Genomic DNA, 25,492 nt, shown 5'->3' with positions numbered 1-25,492 from the left:
AGTATTATCAGAAGGGCATATACTTCAAATTGTCTTTTTTTTTTAAGTATAGGATTAGATTCACGATGATTTTTTTTGTCTCTTCCTATATCCTCCTTTTCTTCAGTATCATAGGTATACATTAAACCATTTAGAAAAGTAAGTGCATATATGAGTTCCCTCACTGCTTATAAAAATATTCAACATACACAATTTAGTTTACATAGAACCTTTTTAGTATCTCTTCTACTGCATAAAGCAAAGTTTATGGGGATGGTGGTAGGTAAGTAGAAGGCAGATCTCAAGAGCGATGTGTTGGTGGTATTAGGATGGGACCTTATGATGGATTTTCTCTTGGAATGATGAAAATAACATTATTTCTATGAGCAAAGAATTACATCCAGTTCATAAGAGGGCATATGTGGGTCCCCAGTGGCAGCCTAGAGTGGTAGTGGACAAAATACTTATTTTAAAAAGAAAGGGGATGGCAATCAGTACAAAAGAAACAAGTGGAAGAAAATACAAATCTGACAATATTAAGTGGGAATGGATTAAATATTCAAATAAAATGAATGGTAATGGCAGAATAGTTGGAACCCAATAATATACTGCTTACAAGATGCTTAAAAGAAATGCAAATGAAATTATGATTAGAACAGAATTTACTACATATCAGGTAATAAAAAAAGCAGGAAATGCAATCATGCAATGAGACTACAATGGAAAAAGGAAAATTACATTGTGTTTAAGGCTACTGTGCTCAGTGAAACTATGTCTGTATTAAATGTGAGTGCACCAAATAACATAGTATCTAAATTCACAAAGAAAAATTTAACTAAATTGCAAATAGAAATAGCTAGTAACATAGAAAAATTAAATGTTCTTCTTAGAACTGGAAAAATCTAACATATAAAAAGGGAAATATAGGACTGACTAGACACTAGGAAAAGTTGGATTTTAGATTTAACAGATTTGTGGTATCTTCTGACATAAATAGTTTTGTATAGAATGCATGTTCTCAGCATCCAATGATTTATGATCAGAACATTGAAAAATTATAAATAAGTATAGAAAGTCAAAATGTCAACTATATTCTTTATGGATATAATAATAAAAATAACAATAAAGGAACACAAATAAAAATATATATCATTAATAGAGACTCGTAATGACATTCAGAAAGAGAAAATGAACAAATTTTAGAAGAACTATCAAAAAATGTTGATCTACATGGTTTTACAGAGAAGTGCTACAGAAATTATTCTCAATAATTGAAAAAAGACTATCAAACTCATTTTTATGACCTATAGTACCAATACCTAATCTAAAAGGGATAAAGCAAAGAGAACTATTAGCTACGATAAATAATGATTATTTATGTAAAAATTTTAAAATAAACTACACATTATACTTTGTAAAGACTCCAACAACAACCAAGTTGAAATTATACCAGGGATATTGTGACATTAGGAATAAAATTAATATAATTTATTACATTGAAACTTGAAGCTTTAAAGATATAATGCTCATTTAAAAATTAAAAAGCATAGGTATAGGTCATTTTCAATATAAAAAGCACACATCTAAACTAAAATCACTTGTAATAAGTTTTTTTCAATAAGCAAAGATGTGTCCCTTTACATTTTTATTTGACAATTATAGATATACTAGTAATTATAACTGGACAAAAAAAAGAAAGACATGGACAATGGCAAAGAAGGACAAAATTATTTCTAATTGTGGATGTCTGTCTTAGGAAAGCAAAGGTAATCATCAGTGACATTGAGACAGTTAATCATTTTAGTAAAGTGGGATACAAAATAATACCCAAAATAGTCTACATCTATAACATTAGCAGAGAATGAGGAAGAAATCATAAAAAGGAAGCTGTTCAAAATAACTATAAAATACATAAAATATGTGGGAATCAATCTAACAATCCATACTTGAGACTTAAAAGTTATAAGGAATACTTTAAAGAAATAATTGGAAGATTATTAATTGGTCATGGTGGTTGCCCATAGAATTAAAATGATGCTACTATCTAAATTGATTTAGTAACTTTGGAGTTACTTATACGTTGTACAAATTTCTTTGTACAAATAGTAGCCATTGCTCCTGACCACTTAAAAAGTTAGCTTAGGTTTTAGAAAGTGTCACTGTTTGCACAGACACACACCTCAATCTTGTCACAAAAGCCCTCCCATATTATAATTCCATCCATTGCAATCATTGCCGTTTTGTTAGTAAGTCAGATCAAATTTTCAGAACTATTTCAACGTGCATTTCTTTTATATGGGAAATATGAAATTTTATTTTTTATATTTGTGCTTGATAAAGCATAGCTATATTTATTTGGAAGAACAAAAGACCTTAAGAGCTTGAAGTATTGGAATAATAAAAAAAAGTAGGAATGAAGGGGAAATTGAACTTACAGAACCCAATTATATTACCAAATATTAGTAATTATTTTAAAAATTGGAAACTAGATCAGTTAAAAAGAAGGGATAATCAAAAACCAGAAACAATTAAACATACTATCCACTATTCTCTAAATTCAAGAATATAACTATATGAGAAAGAATTCCCCATTTAAATTTCTGGAAAAAGAAACTGAAAGAAATTTGTCTCCAAATTTGGTTTACACAAGCATTTTATGTCATGTACTATAGTAGGTTCAAATTTTATGTATGTCATCTAAATCTATAAAAGGTTACATTATTTTAAAAAACATGAAAATAAATGATAACATTTTTGATAATTATAGCTAAGAGAATTCTTAACCAAGTAAGGCAAGAGAGTATCACAAAAGATGAACTATATAATTTTGATTAAATTAAATTGTAAAGATTTTGCAGAAATATAATCAATATAGCTAAGAAAAGAAGGTTAATCTGTCATTAAAGAAAGAGTTTGATACCCAAGATAGATAATTAAAGAAATACATAAGACTAAGAGCCATTTTCTAATGGATAAGTGCTCAAAATATATGAATAGTTTTCAAAAGCATTACATACTATTAACAGCCATGTGAAAAACTTTTCCCATAAAAAAAAAGAAATGCGTATTTGAAACAGTTCTGAAAATTTTATTTAACTACCAAATTGCCAATGATTGCAATGAATAGCAATGTAATATGGGAGGGCCTTTGGAACAGGATTGAGGTGTATGTTTGCAAACAATGACTATTTCTAAAACATATGATAGCTTGTTAAGTGGTCAGGAGCAGTGGCTACTATTTGTACAAAGAAATAACACATTTCTTGCTGTTAAATCAAAAATTGCATTGTGCATAGGATATAATTAATGCTTTGTCTTTTGTAAACCAGTTGTGAATCTTCTCTTTGAAATTAAATTCTAAACCAAGCTTCCTTTCTGCTCACTGTTTTATCACATTACAATGAAGGCCTGTGGAATGGGGAGGTAGAAAAGTGATAATGCTTTATGTGACTAAGATAGCCTAGTATGTAGATCTGAATTAAATTCCTCTATTAGTTCAAAGTTCCTAAATATCAGTACTTTATCTTTAAAATTATTTATAAAGTAGATAAGCAAAAAATTAAGATAAAATTTAAAGGTTAGCGATACTAAATTTTTCAAATATGTTCTAACATTTTTCTTAGTTTTAATTTTTTTCTTGTGGTGCTAAATACATATATAACAAGTATATTGTCTGGTAAAAGAAGAAAATACATTTTTCATTTAACAGTTATTCAACTGCTTTGGGCTAAGAATATGGATCAATATGTTTATTTTCAATTCACTTAAATAATTTTTTCATTTTTATATAATAGCCTAACTTAAACTTGTTTTATATTGATGTAAAGATTATCTGAGGCTCCATTTGGTTGTATACTTTTGTTAGTCCACTAACTCAGTGATGAGAAATGGTTATTTTTAAGAATATTTTTATTATAATACTTATTTTATTTTATTATAATACTTAGAATGTAAACTCAACTGATTATATACGAGTCAGTAAGCCCCGATCATCATACATATCTAGAATATGAATATGTAAATAGCATAGAAAAATGGAATTTTACAGAAAGCAGAAGGAAAATATAAGGATACAAGTAACAGGAGAAAGATTAGGATATCTGCTGGCTGGTCAAAACTTGGAGATGTGATTGGTTTCCCATCACTGATTCTGCAAATGTTGTGACCATCTAGCTTCTAGGAGTAGTGTCTGACAATTTAAAATAGACAGTTGGTAGTGTTCTCTTCTTTTCATAGTGATGGGAAGAAGCATAAAGCATAGTTTCTTTCCTATCATGGTCTTTCTTATATCAAAGTGACAGCAAGGATCCTGAGCTGAAAATTCTCATCACAAACCCTCCCTCCCTAGTTGAACATCACATATGTGCATTTCTTGACTACAGTTTTATATGTCCTGTACAGTTATACATTTTCTGGAAGTCATTTACACAGGCAGCTATAAGTATTAGGAGCACTGAATTCCATAATAAAGCAAAAATTAATATAACAAACAAGACACATTTTATAGAACTAAATCCAGCCTAACTCTAGCAATCAATGCCAAATGTCGCAATCAAATATTTTCTCATCTTTAATTTTCTCTAGACTTTTCTCTAAGCACACCTGTGCAACATTGAATTAATATCCATTTAAACAACAGATTTCTTATTCTGTCACCTTGGTGTTTATCTACTTCATGAAGTCATCTGCTTCTATTTTCCTTGGAAATTTTATATTAGAAGGGTCTGTTTTTGACTACTGACAACAGATTGTCCAGTTTCACCTATTTAAACTTAGGGACACGAATCTCTGAATTAACATCTGAGTCTTTACCTGTAACTTAAGTGTTTAAAATTAACTAAATTTTACTTAACTTTAACTTAACTGTAATTTGAATGTTTAAAGTTAACTAAACTTTAACTAAACTTTAAAAATCTTTAAAGACAAAGTCTTTAGTTTAACTTTAGTTTAAATAAAAAGAAACACCTTAAGTCTTTAAAGGAATCTTAGTTTATAAAAGAACCTGGAGTGCGCTTTATTTTCAGTAAAGATTTGCAGAATTGTTTTTTCTAGGAGATTGACTTACCAGGTTCTAAATCACTTTAATGCTGTTTAAACCAGCTAGTGATAAGACTTGATATGACTTAAGTCACAAAACCCAATCACATTGACCCTCCAATACTTAGTTCATAGGGTAAAAGCCAGTTCAAATTTTATAGAGTTAATCTTATAAACACAAAGCTAGAAGATGATCAAATGAAATTATAACTCATTTGAAAGTTCGGAGAGTTTTAGTCCTCACACACCATTTGTTCTTTCATTATTTACCTGAAACCTGCATGCACTACAGGTAATACTAGCTTGTAGCATTGATAAAGATAATTCTATTTATAGACCATAAAAAGAATCATAAAAAAGAATCCTTGAGGACATAACTTTGGAAAGTAAGTCCTTCTCTTTCTTGTGCTTATTACATTTATATATATGTATGTGCTTTATGTGTGTGTGTGTGTCTATATATATATCTATATCTATAGATATATATAGATATAGACACACACACATACTGAGAAGAGAAAGCAAGGGAGAGGGAGGAAATGTCAACTTCCTATTGAAGAAAAGCTTCCAAATAAGATGGTTTCTAAAAAAAGTTTTCACAGAAATTTAGCTATAATATTAAAACCCATTCTTTGTTATTGATAACTTTCCAGTGATAATTCTAATTTGAAAACTGGATTTTAATCAAGCAATTAAATCAAGCAAAGAATTTTTATACCCATTTACTGAAATGCTTTGAACACCTAGTCCATTTAATGTATGTTTCAACAAGTTGAGAGAAACCTCTTTTTATAATAGCTTTTTATTTTTCAAAATACATGCAAAGATAGTTTTCAATATTCACCCTTCCAAAACCTTGTGTTCCATATTTTATTCCCTTTTCCCTACTTCTCCCCTCCTAGATCAGTATAGATTAAACATGTATAATTCTTCTAAACATATCTCCATATTTATCATGATGCACAAGAAAAATCAGATGAAAAAGGAAAAAAAATTAGAGGAAAAAAAAAGAAAGCAAACAACAAAAAAGGTGAAAATGTTATGTTGTGATCCATATTCAATCCCAATAGTCCTCTTTCTGGATGCAGATGGCTCTCTCCAACATAAGTCTATTGGAATTAGCCTGAATACCTCATTGTTGAAAAGAGTCCATCCATCACAGTTGATCATTACATCATCATCTTGTTGCTGTGTATGATGCTCTTTTGGTTCTACTCACTTCACTTAATATCAGTACATGTAAGTCTCTTCAGGTCTTTCTGAAATTATCCTGCAGATCATTTCTTATAGAACAATTATATTCCATTATATTAAAAAACCATAACTTCCAGCCATACTCCAATTGATGGTCACCCACTCAGTTTCCAGTTCTTGCTACTACAAAAAGAATTGTTAAAAACATTTATGCATATGTGGGTCCTTTCCCCTTTTTTATTAGAGAAACCTTTTTCTAAAGCTAAGTGATTAAGGTTTTTGTGATTATAAAACCTATTATTTTTAATGATATAGATCTGATTGGATTGTTAAGTATAGATCCAACAGTTTTGTATGAAGTATCATCACATGCACAAAGTGAATGAAGGGAGGTGGTCTTTAGCTATTTACTTAGGGCAAGCAACAATTTCTAATGAGTGATTAATTTGAGAATTTTAGACTGGTAAACTACTGAATTTTTTGTTTGTATTTGTGAAACCTAAAAATATATTGCTTGTGGAGAAATGACATCCTTTGTTTTTCTAAAATGCCAAGTTAATGCTTTAAAAATCTCATTGAATTCTTCTGAAATATGTTCTGATAAGTGTGTCTATTACTGGTCATCCTGGGGACCACAAGTATTTCCCTCTTTTTTTCCCAATGTATATACATATATTTATTGTATGTAACTCCAAGTATTGTAATTTAAGTTGTTTTGTGAAGGAAAATGGGTAAAATGTTTTCCTTTTTATCTTTTCATTCATAAAAAAAATCACGATTTAAAATTTCTTGACAACTAATGAAAACAGTCCTACATGTGAAAGCCTCATTCCAACTTGAAACATTATAAACAGTTACTAAAACAAATCCATGGATGTATGGATAGGTATTTGGATATTCAGATTAATCTGAGAGAAGTTTCAGTAGTTCCCCTATATTACCTGCAGTATAAAATTGCAGAATACATATTTTTAGAACCATCATCTTTAACTGGCTTTTTCCATTGTTTTTCACTGACATAACAGATGAAGTTTCAATATTGCTAATATAATTATTTTTATCATGAGTTCTTTAAGTATATTTCTTTACTCATTGGAAAACACTTGGAAGCCAGTCATATACATCCAGGATTTCAAATGGTAACAGTCTAATCTGGTTGCTTTTCCTTAAATAAATTCATTAAAAATGAAAACTATTAAATCTTTTTATTATATCACTTCTTTATTTTATCCCCTCTTTGAGAATAAATGTTATTCTTGTATCATTCAGAATAGATGTGATACTGTGTAGACCTATCATATACTAATATTTAATTATTAAAACAAAAAGTGAGGAAATCGCAAGTCTAAAAACTGATTTTCCCTTGTCACCTAGAAAAGAAAGATTAGACAAGTAGTGGTCACAAATTCAGAATAGTAAAATAAAAGAATGGTCTTTTGTATTTGTATCTTTTTGTGATGACTGCATATTTTAAAATCAGCCGGAATCAGGAATTCAGATTAAGGGAAAATCTTCAATCTTTATTCTTTTTGAGGTGAAGGGGATTAGCAATGTGAGCAGCTGCAACAAGACTCCAGCCAGCAGTCTCTTTCCCCTCTCTCTCTGCCCCTCTGCCTTCACCCACCAAAATCATCATTTCCTATACAACACATTAGGACTTACACAAAGAGTGGGCAGGGGACATTCTTTCTCCAAGCATATATCTTAATAGAATATGATCCAATTACTATTTAGCCTCATGTGCTTGGGACCTCAGTGCATCAACTCGAGCTATTCTTTGATAGTGATTCAGAGATGCTTGATGAATCTAAATGATAGGATCCATTATTAAACACTGCATATTTTCTGCTATCATCAGAGAAATGTACTGTGAATGCAGAAGGGACCTAGTTATAATAAAATCAGGAGTACTACTTCAAGCCTAAGCCTAAAGCCATAGACTGATCTATAATTGGCATGCCAGGACAAAACTCCCGTAACTTTTTGATTTAACATGAACATTATAGATATTTCTTTGACATAGCTAGTCACATTACAGAGTTCCATAGGCTCAGAGACAACCAGATAGGAAACATTTCTGTTTAGAAAGAAAATAACACACTAGGAAAACTGAGTCAACAGAATCCTGCCATTACCCTTGTTAGGCTATCTTCTCAACATTCCCAGATTCTTAATAGTCACCTATAGCATTTCTCAGATCACATTCCTTTTGAATGACTCATGGTATTTCTCTTCAATGTTAACTTATATAAGTTATAATTATAATTATATTATCTATTATGTAAATATATAATTATATTATCATTTGAAGAGTTTATACCTGAATTCAAACAGAGCAAACATAGTCATTGTCATAAATTCTTCTTACAGTTTAGAGCAGGGTGTAGTTCATTTTCTTGTTGCAGTAACTGTGAATAAAACATAACATTTATCTTCAGTACTTACTAAGTACATACAATGTTTTTCCAAAAGAATTCATTCATCATTTTTTTCTCTACTTTAAATATATCCTGATGTAAAAATTAATCACCTGAAGTTAAAAAAACTCATATTCTGGAGTTTTATATATAAGGTGAATATATGGTAGTTTACTCATATCCTTCTATTATTAGTTTCTATTAGACTGGATGTTCAAGCATTTCATAGTAACTACAGAGTAAAAGAAAGAAAAGTCTTTTAAACTGGAGTTTGTTGGTTGAAATATATAATTTTTTAACATACTATTCTAGGTGCAATTTCATAATTTTTTATAATCAATACTCACCTCTATAATATAAATGGCAAGTATGTAAGATATGACATTTTCTCTGTGTTTGTTTTGGAGGAGGGGAATATCAGTTTCTCCATAAACAGATTCACTATTTTAGAATTTACAAGGCTTACCTTAATCACATGCCCTAGAGAACATGGCAAATCCTAAAAAACTTAGCAAATAATGAGAATTTATAAGGTCTTTGCTAATTTCTCCAATATTATTATTCATTTTAAGGCAAAGTATACACAAGTAAATACTTAAGATAAATTTTTAGCCATAAATCTAGTGATAGCTCAGATTCCTAATTTTACAACATTCAGATCAAAACAGGAGCTAATCTTCTAATGATATATATCACATTGTTAACAGCATTTTTATACCATGATTTCTCAAAAATCAAAATGCAAGAAATCATAAGCATAATGCTAACACAAAACTATCATGAATTTTTAAAAACATAACATAACAGTCAAATAACATTAATCTATGAATACTTATCTGAATTCTCTTTAAAAATAATTTTGTTGTTTATTCGTTTATTTGGAGAAAAGTAAAAATTTTTCCTTTAATTGGTATTTAAAAAAAAAAAAAACCTTGCAGAGAAGAGAGATTTAATGAATGAAACCAGTTCTAAGGATAGTCTTGGGATATATTAGAGAAAACTCATGAGGGACTGAGAAAGTAGTGAAGGTAAGTGAAGACCAAAAGAGAGTAATTTTGATCCAATTACACTTATAATTGTTATTTTTAGTCTCTAAATGTTTAGTTTTAATGCCAAATTATAAGTATATTTTTCCATGAAGAAACTGTTTACTTAAAGAATGTCATATATCACAGTTGTCCTAATAGGAAAAATACATTTTACTTTACAGTTTTGTTAAGAATAAACTAAAATAAAATCTGGATCCCCATTTGCAAGGTGGGACTATACATAATTTAAATTTTGCCATGGTCCAGTCATTGCCAGAATTTCAAATTATAAATCTTACTCTACTACCTTCAGTAAGTCTCTCATGAAAAATCTCCCACAAAATAGTAATATGGCAGTGTTGCATTCTCATTTCTTCCCTTACGGAGTCTGTTTGGTCCTTTTGAAACATAGATAATTGTAAACATAACCTATGTTACATCTAATGAAATTATGTATGTAAATATCAAGGATAGAATTTTAGTATGCTATACTCAAATAATTTCACGCTGCAAATTTATTTTTATATTCTTCCTTTGGTAAATGTTGTATCTTGAAAAATGATGTTAATTTAAATCATAGTTCATGATTCTGGCTATTTTCCTACACCAACAAGATTATCTGAATTGGTGAAATAAATCTTAGGTCAACAAATTTTAACAGGCATTTCTCCACATAGTTTGCAAATTTATAGGCATGAAAATCTTCCCACATCTCTTTTATTTCTATGAAGTCTAAAACTTCAAACTTCTTTCACACTGATTTAACACTTTACTTACCTTCACTATTTCCTCGATTTCTCATGATTTTTCCTAATACTATCCCAAGCCTATCCTCAGAGCTATTTTCCTTCATTGAATCTCTCTTTTTGCAAATTAGCAGTTTTTTATACAATGCCATGTAATTGCAAAACCTTTTACTTTTCCCTTATCATAATGGAAACTCCAAGGCTTATGTAGATAGCTTTTTATTTTGTCAGGTAATGCTTTTCCACTTTGGGTCTTTAAGAACTTGTTAAATGCATATTATTTTAATTCCTTTTAGGTGACTTTGCTTTTAGGCAATCAATTTCTGTTAAAAGAAGAAAATAGGTGTGGTGTAAAGCATTCCTAAAAATTAATTTTTATTTAAACTAAACCTTTTGCTTTCTAATTTAAAGAAGCAACTTGTCTCAGCTACAGAGAAGAGGTAGTAACAGATAATTCTTAAGTACCAAATGAGGCCTCAAAGTAACAAAATAATGTTCCCTTTCTGTTTTTGGATTTCATTGGAAATACTATTTTAAACTGGCATCAGTTCTGTTTATTTTCTAGTTGCTGAAATCACTCTTTCCCTTGCATTAAAACAGTTAAAATCTGTTACTCTTCAGTAATGTTGATAGAAGTGTGTACTTTTTATAAGAAAGTCCTAAGTGCTTGCTAACTGAAAAACCCAAAGGATATTTAAGCATTTATTAAAAAAAATTCAGATCACAATTTCATCAGAGTTTGGAGATAGGCAACAAAAATACATTTTTACAAATCCAGTCTCTTACAATGCTATAAATTTCCTCAAATTGGGAAAGTATTTCCTCTTTCCCATTACCATTGTGACCAGAATTAGGAAGAACACAAAGATGAGATTATTACTTTTGAAATAATTTTGTTTCTTTAAAAATTATTTAATTTTGCATTCTTTTCTTTTCAAATTCTTTCCCTTCCTCCTCATGCATTGAGAAGACAAGCAATATGTTAAATATACATTGAAATCATGCAAAAGCTATTTCCATATTATTTATTTCAAACAAAGGCAGGAAAAATAAAATGAAAAGGTTGTGCTCAGAGTTGATCCATTCTCTGCATATAGGTGTTATATTTTTTTGAAATCATACCTGAAGTCATTTTTTACAACACAATATCTTTTTAATTAGGTCTGTTTTTTCTTTTTCTCTGTCTGAGATCATGATTGCTACTACTGCCTTTTTTTTTTTTTTAACTTCACCAGAAGCATATTAGATTATTTTCCAGCCTTCTTCACCGTGGAACTTGATCCATAATTGCATATGGACAATAGGGTTGCCAATCATTGCCTCCTATACCCAGTGCCAGTCTCCTATAATCTTTCTGACCTATTGTCTGACCCCTTTACTGTCTCTGGACTGAGAATTCCCAAAACTGCTGCTGCTGCTGTTTAGCTGTGGCTGTTTTTTAGCACTGCTGTGGGGGAGGGGGCTCTGGACAAACCTCTACACTGATGTCATAGATTTCTTCTGCTGACCTCTTAAGTTTTCCTGGACCAGAAAAATATCTCACCTTGACCTTTTGTTGACTCTGTCTTTCCAAAATTTGATTTGTGTCATCATTTTATTTTACTTGCAAAAGGATATCACATTTTTTCATTCCTCCCCTTCTCCACCCCCCCTCACCCCCATTACCCCCATTACATGTAAAACTTTTTTTTTTTTTGATTACACATATGCATTCATTTTTTATCTCTTTTTGTATAATGTTGGGAGAGAAAAATCAGGACAAAAGGGAAAAACAAGAAAGAAAAAGGGGAAAAAAAGTGAACCTAGCATGTGTTGATTTATATTCAGTTTTTATCATTCTTTCTCTGGATAGGGATGGCGTTTTCCATCTGTGGATCACTGAATGGCTGAGAAAAACCAAGTCTATTATAGTTGATCATTGCACAATCTTGCTGTTGCTATGTACAATGTTTTCCTGGCTCTGCTTGTTTTGCTCAGCATCAGTTTCTGTAAATCTTTCCAGGCCTTTTTAAAATCAACTTGTTCATTTTTTATAAAAAACTATATACCATTGCTTTTAAATACCATAACTTAACTAGCTATTTCCCAATTGATTGGTATCTACTTATTTTCCAATTCTTTGCCACCATAAGGCATCATTTTTAAATTGTTTGGAGAGGAATATTAGGGGAGTTCATCTGGGTGGCCATTCCTAATCCTCTATCATCTGCTTTGAAACTCTTGACAGAAAAGATTCCCATTTTTTTTCTGCCTATCCTAAAAATATATCTCCCATTCAAAAGTTTTTATGAAAGGATCAGTACAAATCCCTCTTTATTGAGAAGCATCAGTATTACAAAAATTACAGGTGTTAGGTGTTAGGGAGAGCTGATTTGGATAGAAAGCTTCAACAGTTAACCTAAGCATATATTGTATTTCAAAAGCAGAAGATCCTCCTTGAGGTCAGGGATGGTGAATTTCAGCTGTGACTATAGTCTATACTTTTTTTTTTTAAACAGTTTGACTAATGTAAAGTTGAGTTCCTGCCCTTTACAGACTAAAACAGAGTTCCCATATAGGGAATATATTTGATCAGGAATAATTTTGTTTTCTAATCAATAGGCAGTTGCCATAAACCAGACCAGAATTACTAGAATCTGGGGGAATCTCTGATTGATTACTCGAGATAGAATTGAGGTTTATATCAGGTTTATATCCTTAATAAGAGACATTCACTTTCCATTGATGTGACGACGGCACTAGCACCCAGAACACCCCAGAATCAGCCAGAGTCAGGATGTGCAAAAGTCCTTAGTCTTTATTCTTGGTCTTTACACACAGGATTGAACAGGATGGAAGCAGAATCTCCGCAACCGCCTTCTCCCTCATCTATGGCCAAAGTGTGACTCTGGCCAGTCTTACTCCACCTCCTAGTCCCTCCTACAATCCTCTGTATAAACCAATCATTGAGCCAGCACAGGATAGTGGGAAGGACCATTTTCCAAGCATATGCCCATAGAGTATTGTCCAATCAGAAGTTAGCCTCAAGTGCTCAGCAGTCCTGACCTCAGTGCATTGACTCAGTAGTTTCAAACCTCTACACACTGACTGATTTTCCTCATTTCTACATCAGATCAGAAGGGAAGGGTAACTTAGACAGTACAGTAATTAAAAATAGTAAAGAGCCAAATGTGCAAAATACCAACTTGTCTGTAGTTTTCCTTTTTATCTCAAGATAGAATCTACATTGTGGTGATAGAATCAAGATAGAATTACTGGCATGGAAAAATTGATCTTGATTTACCTAGTTTCTCCTATCTGGCATTGCTAATAAAATAAAAATAATCTAAGCATCCATTGATTAATCACCAATTAATGATATAGAGATAGTTTCATAATTATGCTCAGAGTGTATGGTCAATTGATTGTATACAAAAGTTAGTGAGTCCAGAGTATCAGCTTCAACAGCCTTATATAGAATGTTAATACATAAGCAATATAGGAAAAAGGAGTCCCCATATGGGAACTCCCCTACAAGAAGTAGGGGAGAAAGATAAGGGTATACATGTCTGGAAACAAGTAACCGAAGAAGAAAGATAAGGATACCTGCCAGCTGCTCAAAACTAGAATTGTGACTTATTTCCCAACTTTGATTCTGCTGGTGTGGTAACCTGCTAGTTTCCAGAAACAATCTTTAGAACCTCAAAATAGAAAGTAGGAAAATGTACTTTTCTTCATATAGTGATGTGAAAAAGGATGAATTTCTTTCCCATCATTGTCTTTTCTGTTTAACATAGTGGTAGAAAGAAATCTGGGTCAGAAATTCTCTTTTCAAAATGAATATATAAAATACAATAAGATGTAATATTAGACCTAGAATCTTCAATATGATTAGATACTTTATTTTAAATTGAATTATTAGTGTCCAAATTAATTGTCTTATGTGTTAAAATTTAGGAAAAGAATATTACATTTCTTAATTTCAACAAATTTTTATTATGTCTTTTGTGTCTTCTTAACTTGTACAATGTACATAAATGAAAATGGAAATAATTAAATATTTCCCTTAAAAGACTTAATCTAGTAGAGGGGATAAATAACTCATTTTTATTACATTGTTTTAAGGCTTATTATGGATTTTAAAATGAAGTTTATATTGCCATCCTGTTTAAAGTAATATAATAATTTCTTTTTTCCCCTCTATAGCATTTTATTTTTTCAAATACACAAAGATGGTTTGTAACATTCATTTTTGTAAGATTTTGTGTTCCAAATTTTTCTCCTTCTTTCCCTTACCTCTTCCCAAGATAGCAAGCAAATTGATGTAGATTAAATATGTACAATGCTTTTAAGCACATTTCCATATTTTTCATGCAGTACAAAAAAAATCAGACCAAAATGAAAAAAAAAAAAACACTAGAAAAACAAACAAACAAAAGAAAAGTGAAAACACAATGCTTTCATTCATATTCAGTCTTCACACTTCTCTAACTGGATATGGATGGAATTTTCCATCCCAAGTCTATTCGGGATTGTGAATCCGCACATTTTTGAAAAGAGCCGAATCTATCACAGTTGATTATCTCATAATCTTACTTTTACTGTGTACAGTGTTCTTTAAGTTATGTTCACTTCACTCAGCATCGGTTCATGTAAGTTTTTTCCGGGTTTGTCTGAATTCAGTCTGTTCATCATTTCTTAGAAAACTTATTATTCCATATGCCATAACTTATTCAGCCATTCTCCAACTGATGGGCATTAACTTTGTTTCCAATTCCTTGCTACTCCAAAAAGAGTGTTACAATCATTTTTGCACATGTGAAGTTTTTTTTCCCCTTTCTTTTCTGATCAGAAACAGTATATTAGTGTCCCAGTTTTCCCACATCTCCATCAGCATTTATCATCTTTTCTTCTCATAGCCAAGCAGGGAGGTATGAAGGTGGTATTAAGTTGTCTTAAATTTTCATTTCTCTAATTAATTTAGCACATTTTTGATATGAGTATAAATAGGTTTAATTTCTTCATCTGAAAATTATCTATTCTTATCCTTTGATCATTTATCATTTGGGGAATGATTTGTATTTTTATAAATTTGAGTCAGTTATCTACATATTTTAGAAATGACATCTTTATCAGAAACATTGGCTGCAAAAATTGTTTCCCAAGTTTTTGCTTCCCTTCTAATCTTGGCTGCATTGATTTTGTTGGTGCAAAATCTTTCTAATTGAATGTAATAAAAATGATCCATTTTGCATTTCATAATGTTCTCTAGTTAATCTTTGTCTATAAATTCCTCCCTTCACAGATCTGACAGGTCTATCCCTTGATCTACTAATTTACTTTTTGTTTAAATCATGAACCTATTTTGACCTTATCTTGGTATAGAGTGTAAGATGTTGGTCAGTGCCCAGTTTCTGCCATACTCTGTGTGAAAAGTATTTTGTTATTGTATCCAAACACTTCCTAACTTTATCTTAGCAGGTAGATTCCTAATTATTTTACCATAACAATTGCTAAAAAGAAATGATAGTGGAAGTGTTTACAATCGAATTATTGTTCTTTTGCTTCTTCCATATTCTTTTTAGTCTAGACATCATTTACTTTTGTAGCTTACTATGCCATTAGTATTACATATTACAGATGTTCATAGTAAAACATATGGAATTCTCCCAAAAGTCAGTCTGTCCCCTTAAATCCAAATTAGGAGAGAAAGTTAAGAAAAGTTAAAATTGTATGTGTATGCCTTTGTGTTTGTGTACAATTTCTTCATTGATCTGTAGACTTAATTTTGTTAGAGCTGTTTCCTAAAGCTTTCAGATCAACTCTGCTGCTTTTAGGGATCTGAACACATGATTTATTACGCTTATTTTTGTTTCTGAATTATTAAATATGCATTGGAAATTATGTTGCTAAAATAAATTGTGATGATGGAAAATTTTTTTATTTTAAGTAATTTTTATAAGTAATTTTAAGTAATTTTTAAAAAACTAATGAAAATATTTAAATCAGTTACCTGAGAAATTGTCACTGTATTTTGATCAAACATAGTTTTCATTTATAGACTAATGCTGAAAACATTTTTCTCAACTATGCCATCTTATTTTATAAATTTAGTTTTGTGCTGTAATCTCTAATTTTGGGTGACAAAAAATTGGACATAAGAGAGACTCATGGAAAAGGAATGATGCACTTTATAATTGTGACTTTCTTGAAGATGCAGTGAAATAAAACCATAGTATCCTAAATGTACATGTTATTTAAAATGTGACTTCATTACCATAATTTTTCCAATTGTTTACTAATCAAAACTTTTAGCTGTAACAAGTAATACTTTTAAAACTATTCATTTGGTAAAATTATCCATCTCATTTTCATGAGTGATCTACTCTACATGGTAAAACTATGAAATTATAAATACGTTTTTTGTTTCATTCCTTGAAACTGAACCACTGAACCATCAGTCATTTTCACTGTTGTATTTTAAAACTTGCATTTATTATTTATTTTATTAAGCTGATGTATTATGAAGCATCTTTGAATGAATGCTTTTCTCTGCCTTTAACTTTTTAGATTTTTTTAGTCACATTTTTAAAAAGTTGCCATTATTTTGAAATGACATTTATCCAAATGAATTTTTATATATTTATAGTAATTCTACATATTTTATTTTATATACTTAGTATTCTGAGAAAAGGTGTATAATTTCATCAAACTGTGGAAAGGAGTCTGTGTCAAAAAAAAAAAGTATAGAAATTCTGACTTTAGAACAACCATCCTTTCCCGTTCCATCCATTTTACAGATGAGGAAACTTAAACTCAGAGATGTCAAGGATCTTGCTCAATGTCAAAGCTTAGAAATGACTGGATTCACAGCCAAGTTTTCTTGACTCTAAATCCAGAGCTCTTTCCTGTTAATGTTGGGAACCAGAAGATTCTGTTCCATGTATTCCAAATCTTATGACATTTAGAAAGTAATCTTTTATTTTTAGCTCATAAGAAAATTGTGGACTTTCTTAAAATTATTAACTTTTATGACTGTGAATATGTTACAGTATTATACAACCTTTAGTATATTGTACTTTAAAACTAGCATGTTACCTACTGAAATTTCATATTTTATTGGCTAATGAAGTGGAGTCAGTACTTATTTTATAATATTTTGGAATTCAGACCTACCATGGGACTATTTTAGTATGTTTTGGGATTTCACTACAATGTCCATTAATGATTATAACTGATAACTGAATTCTTCTCAGAGCCCAAACTGGTAGGATTCTGGGAAAATAGGGGAATATACAATAGAAGTTTTGCAGCATATGCAACCAAATAAGGCTTTATTTTTACATGGCTATATATGTATGTGGTAGGTTGCACGTGCGTATGAGTGTGTGCATGTGTGTATATGTGTTTGTCTATGAGAAAGAGAATTGAGGACTTGAAAATGTCACTAAAAATTTATTAAGTGCCTCCTTTGTGCCAGGTATAGTGTTAAATGCTGGGGGATACAAAAAAAGACAAAAGATAGTCCCTGATCTCAGGGAGCTTCTGATCCAATGGAAATAATGTGCAAACAAATATACACAGCTTGCTGTGTATATATAGTGTATATAGAGCTTGTAAAGTTTCTTTAGCATCATCAAAAATATTTATCAAGATCCATCTGTGAGATTATTGTTATTTCAAGTGTTCTGTCTTGACTCCTTAAGAAATATTTTGGAAAATACAGATGTTTTTGCATTTGATCTTTTGTATAGAAGGAACATTTCATAGAAAGATTTTTTTTAAAGTTTGTGTAATTTACATTGATTTATGTTTGTCCTCTGGATATTTTGTGTTTGGTGTGCTTAATGTACATACATACACTTTTCTTTTGCAACCTTTTTCATTATATGTTTTGTCATTCTAATCATCTTCCCACTGCTGTAACTAAACACTAGGAATGATCAATTATTCAGGCTGGAAACGCAGCTCATTGACTCCTAGGACGACCACTTTTCCCTGCCCTGGTTGTGAGCATGATATTGACCTGGGAGAGCGTGGAATCAATGGTTTGTTTCGAAATTTCACTTTGGAAACGATTGTGGAAAGATACCGACAGGCAGCCAGGGCAGCTACAGCCATTATGTGTGACCTCTGCAAACCTCCACCTCAAGAATCCACTAAAAGTTGCATGGACTGCAGTGCAAGCTACTGTAATGAATGCTTCAAAATATATCATCCTTGGGGCACTGTAAAAGCTCAGCATGAGTATGTAGGCCCAACCACTAATTTTAGACCTAAGGTAAGTGGGATTTTGATGGAGGTGGGGGGGGGAGTAACATAATAAATTGAAGTTTTAAACAATTTTTTCATTTTATATTTTAACAAGGACATGTCATATTCTATGTGTAGGGACTGGGATTTGGGACTGGAAATATAGAGACCTTTTTTGAATATAGTTGTGTGCTCAGTGAGAATAGAGGAATTAAGAGTGATTGGTCATATTTTTTAGTTTATTTTCATGGCCTCAAGGTACATAGCATAATAGGTTTAGAGTTGACAGGAACCTTAAGGGCCATTGAATCTAATACTGTCATTTATGGATGAGGAAACTGAGGCACAGACAAGTTAAAAGACATCCATTGTCATACAGCTAATAGTATAGGAGATAAGATTTGAACCTAAGTTTTCTCAACTCCAAGTCCAGCTCTTTATTCACCCAACATGCTCTTTGATTTCAAGTGGTTGATTTAAAACTTCATTTCCCTCTATTAGCCCATGTGTGATCCATCGTCATTATAACAATAGCAGAAATTTGTATAGTGCTTTATAAATATTAACTTGATCTTTAGAACAATCCTATGAGTTAGGTGGTATAGTATAAATGTTATTTGGACTCATTTACAGAAAAAAGTCAGACTCATTCAACAGCACCTTCTACATGAAGCTTTTCCTGCTCCTTCCAACTGTTTCCTTTGTTAACTACCTTGTATTTACTTGGAATTAATTTCTACCTTGTATTTACTTGGAATTAATTTTTTTTTTTTACTCTTCTGTATATACTTGTTATGTACATATTCTCTCCTCAGAAAGTAAGCTTCTTGAGTACATTATTTCATTCTTTGTATTTGTGTCCTCAAAATCTGGCAACAGAATAGATGCTTAATGGATGTTTGCAAACAGTAGATATTTGCAAAAGATCATCCTACATTTAGTAAGTGATAAGGTCTGGTTTAGAATTCAAGTAGCCTCCTAAGTCCAATGGTTTTATGTCTGACCTGTTGGTTTTATCTGAATTTTTGCTGAACTATTTAGGGTTTATATTCATGTGTTTATATTCATACATATATATATGTGAGTATATATGTGTGTATGTATATATGTGTATGTTCATGTATAATAGTGTGTGTATGTAAATGAAATACTTGGAGAGAGGAGGCAAACTTGTTCTTTAAATTATGGGACACATGAAAAATTTACTTCAAATAATATGTAGGGTAAGTAGATTTTTAAAAAAATGACAAGATTTGCCTTCAAATTAATTAAGATATTCTATTTCAAAATTAAAAAAACATCTCTCCTCCCCCAAACTTGGGGCAATAATAGATCAATTACCACTTTGTACTAAATCAGGTAAAACTGATTTGTCACTCAGTTGACAATCATTTGTTAGGCCTTTAAAGTTTAACAAAGCATAGTCCTTGGTGTTGGGGATACAAATACAAAGAATGAAACAGACATTTACCTTAAAATGGAGGTTCTAGGAAGAATGACCTAGTCAGAAGTAGAAGCCACAGGAGTGAAGGATACTTCTAGTGTGTGAAATCCAGGTGTGAACAGAACTTTCAAGATGAAGTTTCTAAGGCATTGAAGACAAAGATTGGGAGTATAAGGACAGCAGTAAAAATGTTGCCTTCTCTCTGCAAATTCTTTTCTTCAAGTATTTTAACATTATATGGCTAAGAGGTTCCCATTTTAAAAAAATTTTATATGTCAAGCTCAGATTTTAATTGTTACCCATTTGTTCATAATTTTAGATTTTCTTGGTTCTGTTTAAAAAAAGGTTTGCCTTGTATTTTGAAAATAAAGTTTTAATCCTTAGTGGTACTTAGGGAGGAATACTTTGTAATGCTATGGACTCTCTAATTAGATATATTCTCCCTCCCCTCCCCAATTTTAACTTTACAACTTTTTATTATAATTGTGTCTATTTAAAAAAAGGTAAGGCTTATTATGCTAGATCAGAGCAAATCATTTCTATTATATTTTAAAATACAATAGTTTTAACTTGGTGGAAATATGCTAATCAAGGACAGTTTGAGACTGTTAACTGGTTTATTTAAATTAAACCTTTTTTTTTTAGCAAGCAAGAATACAGTTATTTTTATAGAAAACACTTATGGCTGAACTTCTCCCTTAATTTCAAGTACCTTCTAAATAATCTATTCATTTAAATCATTTACCTGAAAGTAAAAGAATTATTTTCAGTTATTAATGATTGTCTAATTTTTGTGAGCACTAATATGGAATAGCAGATGAGAATGCCAATCTTGGGATCAGGAGAAACACCTCTGACACACATATATATTGTTTGTGTAACCTTGTTTGTTAATTAATCTCTCATGCAGAGAGGATGATAAAACCTGCATTAGTAAAAGGAATTTCCTCATCTGGGAGTTCCTTGTATCAATGAAATCATAGGTCTCTTTCCTGTTTCTTGTCCTTGTCCTCTTGTATTTTGTAATTAGAGATATCTTTAAAATACCTGGTTAAGTGATGCTTCCTATAGGATTAAATCATCTTTATTTTGTCATCCACTTGTTCATCAAATTGAGGTGAAATAAAAACTCTAACAAATACAATTTCTTTATAAATTTTTCTGACTTAAAATTTCTCATATCAAAAATAATTATTCTAATAAGACTAATTTTTTATATATGATGATAGTCAAATAATTTGGTTTTCCCATTTTAATTTAGGTAAATGGCTGGTTTTGTTAGCTGGTACTGGAAAGAATAGATCACATGAATGGGTTTTGTGAGCATCAAATGAAATTATATATAAAATTTTTATAAAACTTAAAAGTAATATGTGCAAATCTAAGCTACTATTTTGTTTGGATTTTATGATGTTTTTGTTTCTTTTAATTTAGGTAATTTTAGACACCCTTTTTTCATATTTATGCTTCCATGTTCTCAACAGATTTTAATGTGCCCTGAACATGAAATGGAGAGAGTAAACATGTACTGTGAATTATGTAGAAGACCAGTTTGTCATCTCTGTAAGTTGGGTGGTAATCATTCAAACCATCGGGTAACCACCATTAGCAGTGCCTATAAAACCTTAAAGGTGAGTCTTGATTCTTGAATGAATGAATGAATGAATGGGAGGAAAGGTATTAAATGTCAATCACTGTGTTAATTTCTGGGAATACAAATAGAAAAGTAAGACAGTTCCAGCTCTCAATGAACTTACATTATAATTGGTATAGATTGGTATAGATAACACATCATAAAGGTCAGGTGAATGAAATAAAATAAAGGTCCATTGGTCTTTCAGTCAGAACAAATGTCAAAAGGGAGATGAGGGTAAAGAAGTAAATCCCAGTGGACAAAGGACATAGGAACTAGGGCTTATCCCTCTTGGAATTGAGAGAGGTTTAAAATGTTGCTGTGCATAGGAAAGTCCAGGACATGAATGGGACAATAGAGATATAGGGGAGAGAAATTGGAACTCTAAGAAAAGAAATGGAGAAGGATCTGTTATCAGTAAGGTTGTGAAGGAAAGGAGGGGTTGATGTGGAAGTAAAGGTTCCCTGTAGTTTGGTTCATTCTGTGATTTCAATGTCCAAAGGGATGGGGGATGTTCTTCCTCCCCAGAATTAAGTCTTAAATATAGAAATAGAAAATGTGTTACTTCCTTATTAAACAACATTTCTCTTTTAAAATAAAACTGTTCAGTATAGTTCCTTATACAATTTTCTTTCCTATTCTATTTGATTTGAAATCTTGGTTGTCATAATAAAAGAGAACATTTAAAAATAAAACTACTTTAAACTCTCCAAAAAGAATTGTCTTGTTTCCCTTTTTTATACTAAATTTTATTTTGTTTTTAAACAGCAGAAATGCACTTTCAATTTCCATTCCCTCCCCTATTGAAAATGAAAGAAAAACAAATTCCTGTTAAAAACATGTATAGTTAAGCTAAGCTAATTGTCACATTCGCCATGTTTAGAAGAATGGTGTGTATGTTTGAGATAACTCTTTGAGTCTTTGAGACCTTTTATCTGGAGGTCGATATTAGGTATTATCATTCATCCTCTCTTAATAGCTCATGATCATTATACTAATCAATCATAAGGCTTTAAAAGTTATCTTTAAAATGTTGTGATCACTGTATAAGTTATTTTCTTGATTTTATATCCTGCATCACTTAATACAAATCTAACCAGATTTCTCTGAAACCATACCATTTCTTTTATCATTTCTTATAGCATAACATTTTCGTATTTATACCATATTTATATTTATACATCATATATATCACATATATTCATATTTATGTATTATAACTTGTTCAACTACTTGCCACTGGAAGGGTATCCCCTCTGATTTCCATTCTTTTTTACCTCAAAAAATAATTCTAAATATTTTTGTATTTTCTTAAGAGTTTATTTTGCTTAGGAATAATCTTTCCCTTCATTGATTATTTCTTAAATACATTATTCTCCCTTTTCCTTTTTCTTTCTTTATTGACTAAAAATCCTTTCTGTGTCCATCTAGGGTGTGTGTGTGTTTGTGTGTGTTTTTGTGTGTGTGTGTGTGTGTGTGTGTGTGTGTGTGTGTGTGTTATTCCATCTTCAGACCATTTTATATAAGAGTAAGGATCAAGTGTCAGCTGCTTCCCCTTTTCTTTATATAGACTTCTTCTTAAGAACACTGCAAATCAAGATGTGTGTTTAACTCCCTCTGTGACCTCTGATGATGAGAGGATTCAGAGGGAACACAGAAATCTTATCCCCATATTAGAATGTGAGCATGTAAGCAGTTTACACTTTTTTTTTTTTTAAACTGAGGCAATTATGGTTAAGTGATTTGCCCAGGGTCACACAGCCAGGAAGTGTTAAATATCTGAGACCAGATTTGAACACAGGTCCTCCTGACTTCGGGGATGATGCTCTATCCACTACGCCATCTAGCTGCCCCAGTTTACGCTCTTATAGTTGTTTCTTTGTGTTGACTTTTTTATGTCTTAATTCCTGTTTTTGAAATTCAGAGTTCTTCTGCAGCTCTGCTCTTGTCATCAGGAGTCTTTGAAAACCTTCTATTTCTCCAAGGGTTCATTTTCCTCCCTGTAGGATTAAACTCAGATTTATTTGCCATAAACCTTTTTTCTTTACCTTCTAAAATGTCATGTTTCCAGCTCTCTGATCCTTCATTGTAGTGGCTGCTAAATTGTGTAGGATCATAATTGTGCCTCAGTGGTACTTGAATTCATTCTTTCTGGCTGCTTGCAGTATTTTTTCTTGGACTTGGGAGCTTTAGATTTTGTTTCGGTTATTCTCAGGAATTTTCATTTTGAGGTTTCAGGAGTGACTAGTGGATTCTTTCTATTTCCATTTTATCTGCTGGTTCTAAAAGTTCTGCATAGTTTTCTTTTAAGAGTTCTTGAATTATAATTTTTAGGCTCTTTATTTGATAAAGCCTTTCAGGTAGTCCAATAATTCTTAAATTTTTTTCCCTTATATTTTATTGAGGTGATTTGCTTTTTCCTTGAGTTATCTTCATTACTTTTCCATTTTTTCCCTAGTATTTTTACTTTGTTTTAGCATTTCTTCTTGTTGAAGTCATTGACCTATTTTGCTCTTTTTACTTTTCATGCAAGATTTTGAGCCTCCTATGCCAAGCTGTTAATTCCCTTTCCAATATTAACATAATTTTCATTCTCCCGCCCCATTTTTTCCTCTGGTATATCCTAATAAAAAAACATCAAAAGCTTTTTTAAAACTCTTAAGAATTCTAATAAAACCTCTGACAAAACTGTGTTTTTCTTTAAGAATTTTTTTGTAGATATTTGGAGTCATTTTTTTCTTTTAGGTGTGTGTCTTAAGAATTTACAGTACCATCATAACTTTTTATGTGTGCATTATTTTTTTTATTTACATGTAATTTCAGCCAGCCTGCATTCTAACTTTAGACTTGATGTTGAGTTGAGTTTTGTATTTTCCTGGCATAAATCCTGGTTGATCACAAGTATAATCTTTGTATTATATTGTTGTACAGTTTTAAGTAGTATTTTAATAACAAATCTTGGTACAAATTAGATATGGAGAGGGAATAGAAAGTAAGTTATGTAGTATGATATTTAGATTGAATCTAGTTGACTGGGAATATAATGATATCTTTGACAGTAATAAAGAAATTAGAGGATTTGGGGAAAGAGATAATTTGAGTTTTAAATATGTTGTGTTTAAGATGTTTATAGAACATGCAGTTCTAGGTTTATGATAGGCAATAAGCAAAATAAACTCTTAAAAAAATACAAAAATATTTAGAATTATTTTTTGAGGTAAAAAAGAATGGAAATCAGAGGGGATACCCTTCCAGTGTTAGATGAGATAAAAAAAAAAAGATCAGGGCTTGACAAACAGATCTGAGAGTCATCTGCATAGAGATTATAATTGAAACCATAATACTGGATGATATCACCAAGTGAAATAGTATAGTGGGAAAAGAGGAGCGCTCAGAAGAGATCCAAGATCCCTTGAGATGGAAAAAGAGAAGAGAGCTCAGAAGAGATACTTTGGGGTGGGAAAAGAGAAGAGAGCTCAAAAGAGATCTCTTGGGGGATCTCCAAAGTTAGAAGGTGTGATCTGAATGAAAAGCTAGCAAAAAACAAAGAGGAGTAGTCAGATAGATAAGAGCAGAACCAGGAGAAAACAATGTCACTTAGAAACCTAGAGAGGATAGTGTTAAGGAGAAGAGAATGTTAAAAGACTGCAAAAAGATCAATAAAGATAAGGAATGAGAAAACACAATTAGATTTGGCAATTAAGAGATCATTTATGATTTTGGAAAGCAGTTTCAATTGAATGATAAAATTATAAACCATATTGCAAAAATTAAGAATGAGG

General features: G+C 31.2%; 1 protein-coding gene across 3 annotated transcripts in view; it reads left to right on the top strand.

Moving 5' to 3' along the window:
- Positions 1-25,492, top strand: part of TRIM36 (tripartite motif containing 36) — a 74,051-nt gene that overhangs the window by 14,693 nt on the left and 33,866 nt on the right. For 2 of the 3 annotated variants that reach the window (XM_051994466.1, XM_051994484.1), the window contains exons 3-4: positions 18,318-18,661; positions 21,562-21,708. In XM_051994466.1, the coding sequence (XP_051850426.1) occupies positions 18,318-18,661; positions 21,562-21,708 (491 nt within the window). The remainder of the gene's footprint in view (positions 1-18,317; positions 18,662-21,561; positions 21,709-25,492) is intronic. The other variant, XM_051994476.1, reaches the window with a different exon arrangement.

Source organism: Antechinus flavipes, chromosome 1 (assembly GCF_016432865.1).
Source record: "Antechinus flavipes isolate AdamAnt ecotype Samford, QLD, Australia chromosome 1, AdamAnt_v2, whole genome shotgun sequence".
Classification (NCBI taxonomy): Eukaryota; Metazoa; Chordata; class Mammalia; order Dasyuromorphia; family Dasyuridae; genus Antechinus; species Antechinus flavipes.
Note: the sequence above shows the minus strand (reverse complement) of the source record. Positions and strands in the feature narration are given on the sequence as shown.